This window comes from Oncorhynchus gorbuscha, linkage group LG03, assembly GCF_021184085.1.
Source record: "Oncorhynchus gorbuscha isolate QuinsamMale2020 ecotype Even-year linkage group LG03, OgorEven_v1.0, whole genome shotgun sequence".
Taxonomy (NCBI): Eukaryota; Metazoa; Chordata; class Actinopteri; order Salmoniformes; family Salmonidae; genus Oncorhynchus; species Oncorhynchus gorbuscha.
In genome coordinates this window covers 36,285,857-36,299,974 of record NC_060175.1, presented here as the reverse complement: position 1 = coordinate 36,299,974, position 14,118 = coordinate 36,285,857, and the positions used below count along the sequence as shown (strand labels likewise).

The following is a 14,118-nucleotide window of genomic DNA, read 5'->3' as shown; positions in this document are numbered from 1 at the left end:
CCCTCTACTGCTCATCCTGTGTCTCCATAACCTGTCGCCGTTCCCCAGTGCTCTCTCCCTCTGTGTGTGTGTGTGTGTGTGTGTGTGTGTGTGTGTGTGTGTGTGTGTGTGTGTGTGTGTGTGTGTGTGTGTGTGTGTGTGTGTGTGTGTGTGTGTGTGTGTGTGTGTGTGTGTGTGTGTGTGTGTGTGTGTGTGCTGGAGGCAGACCAGATCCCCACCAGCTGCAATTTGTTCATAATCAAGCCCTCTTAAAATACTCAGCCCTGCCACTTCCACGCTGCCAGATCATAACCTCTGCTCAGTCAGTCTGCGTTTTTAGCCGTTTGTTCCCTGAATAGATCCTGTTTTTGTGTTGTGCCTGTTGTCCCTTGCCTGATGCTGTTTTCCTCTCCGCTACAGTTCTGTCCGTTCTGACTCTGGTCCCTGTCTCCAGTCCCGCGTTTCATCAGTCTTGCTACCATTTCCTGGACCCCCCCACTCTTACTGCTTCATTGGATTCCTCTCTGGACCTGCTTACCCAGCCCCAACTCCGGTCGCTCCAACTCCAGCACCTGGCTCCCTGCAACCCACCGTGTTGAGGATCAGCGTGGAATAGTGAATCACTGGGTTGGTAAGAGTGCTCTTCTACAAATGCCAAGATGAATTTCCCTCTTAAATGGCATCACAATATGCAAAAAAAAATACAAATAAAAAATAAAATAATAATCTTTGTAATACGAAGGGAATACAACAACAAACATCACACAGCATCCTGTATCACAATTGGTGTCATAGAATCCACTTTAATAGTTTCGTGGTTTGTTATCACTCATAAAACATATCTTACCAACAATCCAGGAAGCTGTCTGTCTTTAAAGGTTTAATGCATTCATTAATACGGTCCGCTGGCCCCTCTGTGTGTGTGTTGTTCACAGAATGTTATTAGAAAAGACAAAATAATTTATGGCAGATAAGACAGAAATGAAATTACTCATCGAGTGCTTTTTGATCATTTGTAAGGTTATGTTCAGTGCAATGATTGGTTTTCCTGACTGATAACATTACCAGCTATATGTATATATATATATATATACACACACACACACACACACACACACACACACACACACACACACACACACACACACACACACACACACACACACACACACACACACACACACACACACACACACACACACACACACACACACACACACACACACACACACACACACACACACACACACATATAGTATAAATTAACTGACTGTATGGGTCATATGAGTGTCATAAATGTGTAAATATCTGCATTATCGGACCTTTGGATCTTCTAAAGACTGTAATAACATTATCCTGTAATAAGTGAACAGCTTCTGTAGAGTTATAAGACACTGCCACCACCTGGTTATTCACATAAAGACTTGAAATGTACATTATACTCTACATCTAGACTATTTTAATGAATAAGGATTCTATAAGTAAATTATTGTTGTGTTTCCAAAACACAGGATTTCAGTAGGACACAAAGGCCAGAAATCTTATGTTAGCAGAGCACATGCAGTGCAATTGAACACAAAGTTCAAGGTGCCTCAACCCGATATTCTAGCATCCATCCGTTTAAGCATGCAATCTTTATGTTAATCAGTGATTGTTGCTCAATAGCAACTTCTAATAGGCCTACCGGTAGCCAGTGATGTAGTGGTAAAAAAAGAAAAATTGTGATTTATCGGTCGCATTTTTCTTAAAAAGGTGGGTAAACGGCATTTACCCTCCACTAGGCGGCATACACTCTTGATTCAAACTGCTACAGACCTATACCTATCCTACCCTGCCTTTCTAAGATCTTCGAAAGCCAAGTCAACAAACAGATTACTGATCATTTCGAATCCCACCATCCCTTCTCCGTTATGCAATCTGGTTTCAGAGCCTGTTATGGGTGCACCTCAGCTACGCTCAAGGTCCTAAACTATATCATAACCGCCATCAATAAAAAACAATACTGTGCAGCCATATTCATTGACCATCCTCATCAGGCAGACTCAACAGCCTTGGTTTCTCAAATGATTGCCTCGCCTGGTTCACCAATTACTTCTCTGATAGAGTTCAGTGTGTCAAATCGGAGGGTCTGTTGTCCGGGCCTCTGGCAGTCTCTATGGGGGTGCCACAGGGTTCAATTCTTGGACCGACTCTTTTCTCTGTATACATCAATGATGTCGCTCTTGCTGCTGGTGAGTCTCTGATCCACCTCTACGCAGACTACACCATTCAGTATACTTCTGAACCTTCTTTGGACACTGTGTTAACAACCCTCCAGGCGAGCTTCAATGCCATACAACTCTCCTTCCGTGGCCTCCAATTGCTCTTAAATACAAGTAAAACTAAATGCTTGCTCTTCAACCGATCGCTGCCTGCAGCTGCCCGTCTGTCCAACATCACTACTGTAGACGGTTCTGACTTAGAATATGTGGACAACTACAAATACCTAGGTGTCTGGTTAGAATGTAAACTCTCCTTCCAGATTCAATCCAAAGTTACACCTAGAATTGGCTTCCTATTTCGTAACAAAGCATCCTTCACTCATGCTGCCAAACATACCCTTGTAAAACTGACCATCCTATCAATCCTCGACATCGGCGACGTAATTTACAAAATAGCTTCCAATACCCTACTTAATAAATTGGATGCAGTCTATCACAGTGCCATCAGTTTTGTCACCAAAGCCCCATATACATCCCACCACTGCGACCTGTACTCTCTCGCTGGCTGGCCCTCGCTTCATACTTGTCGCCAAACCCACTGGCTCCAGGTCATCAACAAGACCCTGTTAGGTAAAGTCCGCCCTTATCTCAGCTCGCTGGTCACCATAGCAGCACCCACCTGTAGCACGTGCTCCAGCAGGTATATCTCTCTGGTCACCCCCAAAACCAATTCTTCCTTTGGCCGCCTCTGCTGTTCTCTGCTGCCAATGACTGGAACGAACTACAAAAATCTCTGAAACTGGAAACACTTATCTCCCTCACTAGCTTTAAGCACCAGTTGTCAGAGCAGCTCACAGATTACTGCACCTGTACATAGCCCATCTATAATTTAGCCCAAACAACTACCTATTTCCCTACTGTATTTTATTATTTATTTAGTTCGCTCCTTTGCACCCCATTATTTTTATTTCTACTTTGCACATTCTTCCACTGCAAATCAACCATTCCAGTGTTTGACTTGCTATATTGTATTTTTTTGCCTTTACCCCCCTTATCTCACTTGCTCACATTGTATATTGACTTATTTTTCTACTGTATTATTGACTGTATGTTTGTTTTACTCCATGTGTAACTCTGTGTTGTTGTATGTGTCGAACTGCTTTGCTTTGGCCAGGTCGCAATTGTACATTTACATTTACATTTAAGTCATTTAGCAGACGCTCTTATCCAGAGCGACTTACAAATTGGTGCATTCACCTTATGACATCCAGTGGAACAGTCACTTTACAATGAGAACTTGTTCTCAACTTGCCAACCTGGTTAAATAAATAGTCTCGCTGTTGTTATTTTACTGGTGCTCTTTAATTACTTGTTACTTTTATTTCTTATTCTTATCCATATTTATTTTAAACTGCATTGTTGGTTAGGGGCTTGTAAGTAAGCATTTCACTGTAAGGTTGTATTTGGTGCATGGGACTAATAAAGTTTGATTTGATTTGAAAGTGCATCGTTGTAGCTGTGTGGGCCAATATAGTCTAAATGTTTGCATTGGGATAAGTTGAACCAATGGCCATGGAGTATGTTGAGCCAATGGTTGAGCCAATGGCATGTTGAGCAAATTGAAGTGTTTTCTTCCCAGGTGTAATGCAAGGCATTATCTCTGGGATATGAAGTAACAACAGGGCCTTGCTTATTGTAGAAGCGTTAAAAAAGGTGTTTGTTAGGTGTTAAGCCAGTGTTAAAAGGTACTTAAAATGATTAAAAGACAAAAAAGTGATTGAGATTGTGTTGAATTGTGTTTGAGAAATAAAGATAGACATTTTAAAAAGTACTGGTAATATTTATTTCAGTACAGAAATTTGCAGTGGACTTAACTTACCCAGTCCCGCGGTGCGGCTCAACTTAACCCCCCCCCCCCGTAAGTTGTTTTCAAAGTTATGTTTTCAAAACTTTAACGTTTACATTCATTCTGATTATGTCCAGGGATACACAACGTCTTGAAATATATCTAGATATTTTTGTTAGAAATAATACTATATTTCCCTTGATGGAGTGATGCTGAATGAAAATTACATGGCTTAACGTACCCCACTCTCCCCTAATTGTGTTTTGGTAAATATGATTGCAAGATTGTATTTACTGTATGAGCGCAGTTGATATTTGTATGGGTGTATTTATGGATGGTTATTATTGTCTGTGGGCGCTGTGGGGTTAGCGCGCTGCCCATTGCTACTTCTGAGTGGGAATGTGGAGTCTATTTTCAAGGTTGCCGTGGAAACCATTGTATTTTCAGTGGCAGTGATTGGTGCTCCCAGGCTGGCAATAATCAGTTATTTCTGTCATGAGTCAACACCTGACACACGCACAAAACAAACACACACAAGAATGCACAAAGGTACACACACATGCATGTAAACGTGCACACACATGCACAAAGGCACACTCATGTACACACCGCACACACGCATGCACTCAAGCAGGCACACACACACATATGCACACTTTCTCTTCTTCACACACCTTTCTAGCACAGCCTTATTTTTTAATTTCTCTTCATCGTCTGACACAGCATATGGGCCTTTTCAAGTAGGCCCATACGAAATGCAGCTAAACTCTGAACCCAGCAGCACATAATCTTTACACAAGCGCAATCATAAGTAATATCAATGTATTTCATTATGATCTAACCAATGGACTGGCCATGATTATACCAGTCAAATTCAATTAGCAAATTCAAATTAAGGGGAGTTGAAAACTGGGATGTGACTTCCATACAATGCAAATGCATGTGAATAATTCTCTGCATCCTTTTAAACACAAATAAAAAGCACTTAGAACCCAACAGCAGCAGCAGCTGTAGACTCACAGCATTGAGAAGCATTGCCTTCCATGGTTTCCACGTTATTGTCTCCCATAGACACTGGAGTGGAGATGATTTGGTAGTGCAATGAGAAGCATTGCCTTCCATGGTTTCCATGTCATCATCTCCCATAGACACTGGAGTGGAGATGATTTGGTAGTGCAATGAGAAGCATTGCCTTCCATGGTTTCCACGTCATTGTCTCCCATAGACACTGGAGTGGAGATGATTTGGTAGTGCAATGAGAAGCATTGCCTTCCATGGTTTCCATGTCATCGTCTCCCATAGACACTGGAGTGGAGATGATTTGGTAGTGCAATGAGAAGCATTGCCTTCCATGGTTTCCACGTCATTGTCTCCCATAGACACTGGAGTGGAGATGATTTGGTAGTGCAATGAGAAGCATTGCCTTCCATGGTTTCCATGTCATCGTCTCCCATAGACACTGGAGTGGAGATGATTTGGTAGTGCAATGAGAAGGAGTATATGAAAACATTCATCAGCCACTTTTCCTCATTTCAGTGAAGATCACTGTGGCAACAGGAGATAAATGCTGCTGTGTTATACCAGTATGATGGTCTGGATGGAATGGCTGCTGATGCCTTAAGCTTAAGGACCTAAGCTAATCAATGTCTCTTTGTCTCAGTTGAAACCACCATGTGAAAGGATACAGCAAACTCCACACAGAATCCCTTTCCCTTTGTAAATATTGAACAAATACTTCACAAGACAGGTTGATTAAATATCTATGGTGCGTGTGGGTTTGTGCTCTAATGATGTGTTTGAATGGAATCAATAAACCAAGAGAGAGGTAACACAACAAAAGCCAAGACAACCGGGGCACTAAGACACAGCAGAGAGAGTGGCTCTGGTCCTATGCCTCTGCCTCACTCTCCAGCTCTGCAGTCACTGTGTGTGTGTTGAAGACAGAGGGAGAGAGTGAGCCTGTGTGTGTGTGTGTATGTGTGCATGCGCGGTTTACATCAGCAAGAGGAGGGAGACACCATTTACTCTGTCTCTTTTTTTCTCTTTCATCTCCATAAATCTATCACTCTGAAAACAGATACAGCCATCCAGAAAACAACAGAAGGAAGAGGCAAAGGCAGAGGAGGGGAAGTGGAGCATTCTGTTAAAGAAGGGGAGTGCCTCAACAGCAGTCAGCATCATACACAATACATGCTGCTGACTGATGTCTACCATGCAACCCAGAACTGGGAACTAACCAGCCAGCTTTATATTCTCAAAAGCAGGACAGACAGCAGGCTACAGCATCACAAAACCTGCCCAAAACCAGGTACATTATGCATCTCTGTATGTCTCTTTCTGTCTCTGTCTCTCTCTGACTCTCTGTCTCCCTCCGTGTCTCTTTCTGTCTCTGTCAGTCTCCCTCTTTGTCACTCTCCCTATAAATATATATCGCTACGTCTCTCCCAGTCTCCCTCTCTGTCTTTGTCTGTCTCTCTCTATGTCTTTCTTTGTCTCTCTCTCTCTATAAATCTAAATCTCTATGTCTCTGTCTCTGTCTGTCTCTCTGTCTCTTACTGTCTTTTTACTTGAAGTTCTCTCTAATCCTCCTTGCATGTAGAATACATGATGTGATCAAGTCTTGTAACATGGTGTTGTTACATGGGGTTATTAACATGGGGTTGTTATGTAATGTTGGGCATGGGGTTGGTCCCTGTAGACTGTGAATGCAATTGATTTGTTCTGATTGATGGTTGAAAGACTGGGTGCTGAGACGGGAGATAGGGACAGTCACAGTGACCTGTGGATAGCTTTCAATTTGAATGAAAGAAGCAGGAGGGGCAGGGTGGAATGGAAGTATATGTTGTGTGTGTTAAGGGGCTGCATGGGGGCATAAGTGCAGTCAGAGAAGAGTTGGTGTGGGAGACTAATGAGGCTAGAATTTGTGTCTAATAGGTTAGCATAGTGGCTAATCCGGTACAGGCAGAGGCAAATCCACAATGACTAGGACATGCAGATCTAATGGCATTATCTTACGCCCCTTTTCAATGAGGTGTTGGCGTTTGCTGTGGCTCACGAGCAGACATACAGGCTTATACTGAATGTGATATTGTTGACAAAAGAGAATCACAGAGTCTGGAAGAAAAGCAATGCTAGCATAATGCTCATTGTATTGGAGAGGGGGGTGAGGAAGATGGGAAGGAAGAGGATGAAGAGGAAAAAGGTAAAAGGGCAGGAATACATAGAGTGTCATTCTAAAGACATTTATTCAGTGTTGTGTACTCTTAAAATACATATTGTGCATATTGGGACAGCTGAGAAACAGCATCACAAATGGAGACACATGAGCTCCTGTGCCCTGGTTTCGGGGTAGGTCCCCCGAAAGGGGACCTACCTAAACTTGTCCAATGGAAACTCGAGTTTTTGTTGCAAAACAGAACATTTTGCAGCTGTTTGGATTAAATATAACACCCCAGGTTTTAGTAGCAGGTTTCACAGCTGAGGGCTGTGTTTGTGACTAAGGTTGACTGAGAGTGTGCTCGAGTTGAGTCTGAGAGGATTCATGTGTTTTCACATGCAAAAGTGACTGCTTTTGATAAAAACCCTTTACCTGCCTTCCAAAAGAAAAAAGAAAATATATTTAATGGGAAAGAGATGTTGTATGCATCCTACTGCTTTTTTGACAACATGACGAGCAGCGCGGATTACTGTTCGATTTGAAAACGCCGCTCCTTCATCAGTGCTTTGCCCATTCAAGTCACGGGCCATAGCCTGGTGCACCATGGTTCAGCTTAATCAAACTGCAGTAGCTAATGTCCTTCATCCTGCTTTTCTCTGTTCCTAGGAAAAGGCCTGCATTGCTGAGGAGGTTGAGGGGAGTTCACTTTTCGTAGGGTGACGCAGGATCTCACCCCGTCTATAGAGCTGCTGCTGTCTGACCTCCTCCCAGACTGGGCCTCTGGTTCCTGGCCCCGCCCCAGGCTGTGAAGGATGGGTGATGGGCCTGTGATTGACACCCCCCGCCCGTCTTGTCCCGCCATTCGATGGAGCCATTGTGGAACTCCTCCCTCCCCTTCCCACTGCCCATGCCCAACACCTCGTCCTCTGAGTCACCCGAGAGCGGAGCTCTGTCCCAGTCAATAGCGCTACTCGCCATGCTGCTCATGGACCTGCTGGCCGTGGTGGGCAACGGGGCCATAATGGCTGTCATCGCCAAGGCCCCACAGCTACGTAAGTTTGCCTTTGTCTTCCACCTGTGCCTGGTGGACCTGCTGGCGGCCCTGGTTCTGATGCCCCTGGGCATGCTCTCAGGCCGGGCCTTCTTTGGCGAGGCCCTGTGTCGGAGCTACCTCTTCCTCAGCGTGTGCCTGGTCAGCGCCGCCATCCTCTCCATCTCAGCCATCAACGTGGAGCGCTACTACTACATCATCCACCCCATGCGCTACGAGGTGAAGATGACCCTGGGCCTGGTGGCCTCAGTGCTGGTGGGGATATGGGTCAAAGCTTTGTCCATGTCCGTCCTGCCGCTGCTGGCATGGGCCTTACAGGGCGAAAGGACTCCTCTTCTGGAGGGTGCTGGAGTTGGGGGAGGGGGTGGAGGTGTACCCTCACCCTCTGCTGCTCAGGGTCACAGGCGATGCTCCTTGCACTGGACAGGGGGCGGGTCAAACCGTGTTGCCTTCATGGTCCTGTTCACGCTGGTGTACTTCCTGTGTCCACTGATGGTCATCCTGGTAGTGTACTGCAGCATGTTCAAGGTGGCGCGAGTGGCGGCCATGCACCATGGGCCCCTGCCGACCTGGATGGACACGCCACGCCGCCATCGCTCTGAGTCGCTCAGCAGCCGCTCCACCATGGTGACCAGCTCGGGGACAGGAGCGGGGCGCGACACTCCTCACCGCGCCTTCGGAGGGGGTAAGGCGGCAGCGGTGTTAGCAGCAGTGGGAGGACAGTTCCTGTGCTGTTGGCTGCCCTACTTCTCCTTTCACCTGTACTCAGCTCTGGCCTCAAGCCCTCCAGCCACGCTGGTCCCCCTGGAGGAGGTCGTCACCTGGATCGGCTACTTTTGCTTCACTTCCAACCCCTTCTTCTACGGCTGTCTGAACCGGCAGATCCGCGAGGAGCTGGGCAAGCATGTGCCTTGCCTGTTTCGCCAGGCAACGGGAGAGGAGGACCGACTGCCCAGCCGTGAGGGATCCATAGAGGAGAATTTCCTGCAGTTCCTCCAGGGCACTGGCTGCAACCTGGATGCCCAGGACTCCCACAGCACCTCTAGCCCCAAGGGAGAGGCCTGTCGGCCCCGGGCCCAGCCCCCACAGCCTATACCCATTGACTTCCGCATCCCAGGACAGATTGCAGAGGAGACCTCAGAGTTCCTTGAGCATCACCAGATTAAAAACAACCATATCATATCGGACAGTTAGGTTATGGATTTATTTTATGTAAAAAATCAACACAAAAAGTTACCCGGATAACAATTACCACAGTAACATAAACACACTGGTATACAGTACATCACGGAGTATTAACATAAAGCATTTTATTCTTAACAATCAAAAGCTGTGCAATGGGAATCACACTTTGCAGCTTCACTTTCCATTCTGTAAAGGCTGCAATGCTATGGAATTTATATTATTTGTATCATGTTCCTATTAGAGTATACAACAAATCATTTGCTGTGGATTGTGGCATTTTGGGGAGAAAGACAAATGGCACAACTGTAGCTGCAGTGTATCTGACAGGTTAATATGGTCAGTGAGTGATGCCGATATTGGGGTTGTTTGTTAGGGAATTTGTTTTAGAGATTTAATTCTTTACTTTGTTTTACTTCACAGTGCATTGATAGTATCAGTATGCTATTAATACAGATGTATTATATATTCTGAGATTTTCTTTTTGGGATTTCAAACCAAACAAGCCCTTGAGCAAAGGGTATGTTAGAGACTGTCAGCCGTCTTTCTTTCGTTCAGCCTACTTTAAACTATATCAGGTTTTATGACTTTCAGAAGTCATCATTGAGCCAAACACTTGTCCAATATCTGATACTGGTAGATCAATTACTTTTGAAGAATTGATGTATGACAGCTTATTTACATAAGCTGTTGAATATAGAAACCAATATTGGAGTGCAGGAAGACATGCCTGAAAATATGTAAGTATTCCTGACCCCTTCACCTCTGTAAAATATAATTAAACGGATGTACAGTAGACAGTGAGTGAATGGTCACTATATAACTACTGAAAGTTGGGACTTTTAGAGATGATGAATGAGCTACAGTACTTTAATTGTGCCCTGGTTGTGAGGTTGAGGCACGGAGGAAGTAAGAAGCACTATGGGGCAGCCACCTGTTGTTGATAGGTAAACCTCTGGGCAGATACACCCTCTCTCTGGTGCTTTTCCTGAACACATCATCTGTGTTTTCCCATAAGCAGGCCAGGTTTATTGTGACCACAGTTAGGATGCAGGCAATTTTTTCCTTACTAATCCTGAACTACTTCTGGCCTGTCAGAAAAGTACATTTATTTTAATCTATCTACCGTTTAGATAGAGTGCCCCTCAAATTGACACGGGCAGATGTTCAGTTAATTAAGGCAGGAGTATTTTTGTTAATTGATGCACTACATTACATTTCTATACATTTAGATTTTTACATTTGCTGTTTTACAAATGTAGATGTCTTTTATGTTTGATACAACCTGACAGATTATTAGGTATTATTGATTACTGTATCTTTTGCGATTAATTAACAAAATACAATGGTTTATTCAAATGGAATACAGTAACTGTCTTTTCAATGTGTGTTGATTAGCTGTGGAGCAGCGGGTTGGAGAATGTAATTAACCAATTATATTTTACAGTGCAGCTCCTCAGAGTTCTCTACCTCAGATACAATATTGATTTCATTTGCAGGTCCAGCACACAATGTACACATAGAAAAGATATGGTGTAAGTCATGCCACATATTTTTAACTCTATGCTCCCTGGGTTGCTTTCCTTCTGCAGCTGGACAAGGACAGACTGACAAAAGCTGTCCTCGTGGCTTTGTCTGAGAGACTTGATACAACGCCTTCACGTCTGCTATCTCTGGTGTCACATTGTGAGGGGATTTAGAATGGTTTGAGCTGTCCAAAACAGTACTGGCCAATTTGAGGTATCAGCCTTGTTAAAACATATATGGTTTATGCAAGAGTACAGAATAAAAGTTATTTATTTAGTTTCTGGCTTCTTAATCGTTTATTGATTGGTTTAACAAATATGAATGAATGAATGAAATGTTATTTTTGTGTCAAATTTGCCAATTGGCAAGCCATCCCTTATGGAATTAATTGACACATGAACAAACATTACAATAATTCACTATGATAATTAAATGATCATTCTTCTTCCAATGTTCTCTGCATTGTGCATCGCATGAAGTGTGAAAGAAATGTAAGCTAAAAATCAATACATAATAGTAAATAAGGTTATCCAAACAATTGCCATTCAAAGGTTTGGGGTCACTTAGAAATGTCCTTGTTTTTGAAGAAAAACACATTTGTTGTCCATTGATCAGAAATACAGCGTAGACATTCTTAATGTTGTAAATGACTATTGTAGCTGGAAATGGCAGATTTTGAATGGAATATCTACATAGGTGTACAGAGGCCCATTATCAGCAACCATCACTCCTGTGTTCCAAATGCACGTTGTGTCAGCTAATCCAAGTTGATCATTTTAAAAGGCTAATAGATCATTATAAAACCCTTTTGCAATTATGTTAGCACAGCTAAACACTTTTGTGCTGATTAAAGAAGCAATTAAACTGCTCTTCTTTAGACTAGTTGAGTACATGGAGCATTGACATGTGTGGGTTCGATTACAGGCTAAAAATTGCCAGAAACAAAGAACTTTCTTCTGAAATTCGTCAGTCTATTTTTGTTCTGAGAAATTAAAGCTATTCCATGCGAGAAATTGCAAAGAAACTGAAGATCTCGTACAATGCTCTGTACTACTCCCTTCACAGAACAGCGCAAACAGGCTCTAACCAGAATAGAAAGAGGAGTGGGAGGCCCCGCTGCACAACTGAGCAAGAGGACAAGAACATTAAAAGGTCTAGTTTGAGAAACAGATGCCTCACAAGTCCTCAACTGGCAGCTTCATTAAATAGTACCCGCAATACACCCGTCTCAATGTCAACAGTGAAGAGGCAACTCTGAGATGCTGGCCTTCTAGGCAGAGTTACATTGAAAAAAACACATCTCTGTCCAGTGTCTGTGTCTGTGCCCATCTTAATCTTTTCTTTTTATTGGCCAGTCTGGGATATACCTTCAATCTCACCTCACAGGGTTCCCAGGCCATGCCCCCAGTTATTGAATCAGTGCAAACGTGTGGACTCCTAAAAAGTAACGTACTGCTCTATTATGGACAAGTTCATTTTTAAAATACCTCTTAGCACCACACACTACTGCTGAATAGTCCAGAGCAGGACACACATGTCTGATACAGTTTGGAATACGTAGCATAACCAGTATTTCTGAGTGTTTTCGTTTTTCCTGACTCCCCCAAGAGCTCTACTTGCTGAGTTGGCCAGGGCAGATGTTCCGTATAGAAAGGTAGTATGTTAATCAATAAAAATAGCTAAATATTTATAATTGCTAGTAAGCTCAAGAATGTCTTCACAAAAACAAAACTGAAAAACACTTATCTTAGTACCTGGTTTTCTAAAATGCATTATCTGTGTATTTGTCTGGTTGATCATGAGTCTCCATCTTTTACACCAATTGTGTGCACATAATAACATGTTCTGCAGGTCTTGTTCATTTTCTGCCATCAAAATAATATCATCAGCATTTCATCATAATATCTTACTCCAATATTTAACTGTTTAATTTATTATGCCAAATAATTTATAAACATAGCAAACAAAGTCGGTGATATGCCGTCTTCTTGTTTTACAACCGAGGGTGTGGGAAATCAATCTGTACAATATTCATTAACACGCACACTAGCAAATTATACTTTGTAAAGAGACTGGATTGCGTGATAAAATTTCCCTTCAACCCCTGTCTTTAACAAACTATATGCTAAAAGATCCCTATTTACAAAATCAAAAGCTTTCTGGAAATCAATGAAACATGCAAAAGTAGGCTTCTCTTCGTGTGATCAATTTCCAATTATTGTACAGACCAAAAATATATGATCTACAGTATGTAGGCTCTGGATTTACAAAAAACATTTTGTTCTTCCACCAGAATGTTTTGATCCTCCAAAAAGGTAATTAGCATATTGCTGAGGATTGATGAATATAATTTATAAATAAATATATTCTGTAAAACTGCTCTACTTTATGTTTGTTTGTGTGCAGGATTGATGTTAACTTTCTTAATGGAGGTTATTTGGGTGGCTCATCTCTATTTCCATTAGCTGCTGGGTGGAGCAGTATTGTAGTTCACTGTATGTGGTCAGTGCCCCTCATTGCTTTGATATACCATTGAAAGAGGGGGAAAGATGCAGTTCAAATACTCTAACCTCGGGGTGACATTTTAACTTCAAAGTCGGAGTCGGGGATCTGAACTTCAGGTAAAAGAAAAGAGCAAAACAGTCACAACAAAGGGCACGATGGACACTTTCACATTTCACTCATTATATTATGAGAGTAGTGGATGGACAGAAAGAGAAGAGAGTGTAGGTGTAGGACAGGGTTTACCAGCATAGGACAAATAGATACTGTTTAAATAATCAGCAGTGACACAATTTACAGTGTAGGACAATAATATATTATTTTTCAGTTGGAATTCACTAGAGTAAATGCATAAGCAAACTCCTACGACCAAATTCCAACAAATAATTCTGACTCTGTTCAATAAGTGTAATACTATGCATGAAATGCCCTGTCGTTTTTTTTTTACCACGATCTTGTTGCTGACCTAATACAGTTACATTTATGTTGAAACTCAACAGGCCTCCCTTCACACTTCTCCTCAGCAAAGACCCCTCAGTAAACCAGCCCCCAGCTTCTCCAGGCTCTGCTATTCCCATGGCAACATATAACCACTGACATTTTATATGATATGTTATGTTGTGTTGTTGTGGCTAGCATTAGCTGGGCTAGGGTTTAGGAGTTAAGGTTAGGG

At 42.8% G+C, this 14,118-nt stretch overlaps 1 protein-coding gene across 2 annotated transcripts; it reads left to right on the top strand.

The window, feature by feature from the left end:
- The first annotated feature begins 314 nt into the window (after nt 1-314).
- On the top strand, nt 315-11,213 carry LOC124019893 (G-protein coupled receptor 61-like). Of its 2 annotated transcripts, XM_046335345.1 has the most exons (3): nt 315-610; nt 6,104-6,334; nt 7,850-11,213. In XM_046335345.1, the coding sequence occupies exon 3, from the start codon at nt 8,049-8,051 to the stop codon at nt 9,426-9,428; it is 1,380 nt and encodes a 459-aa protein (XP_046191301.1). In that variant the 5' UTR covers nt 315-610; nt 6,104-6,334; nt 7,850-8,048; the 3' UTR covers nt 9,429-11,213. The 2 variants fall into 2 exon arrangements, with proteins under 2 accessions (XP_046191301.1, XP_046191296.1); XM_046335340.1 differs by lacking the exon at nt 315-610 and having other exon boundaries at nt 5,978-6,334.
- The last annotated feature ends 2,905 nt before the right edge of the window (nt 11,214-14,118 follow it).

Bases quoted from the DNA above. Each gene is read 5' to 3' on its own strand.
- LOC124019893 (XM_046335345.1), top strand. From the start codon at position 8,049: ATGGAGCCATTGTGGAACTCCTCCCTCCCCTTCCCACTGCCCATGCCC.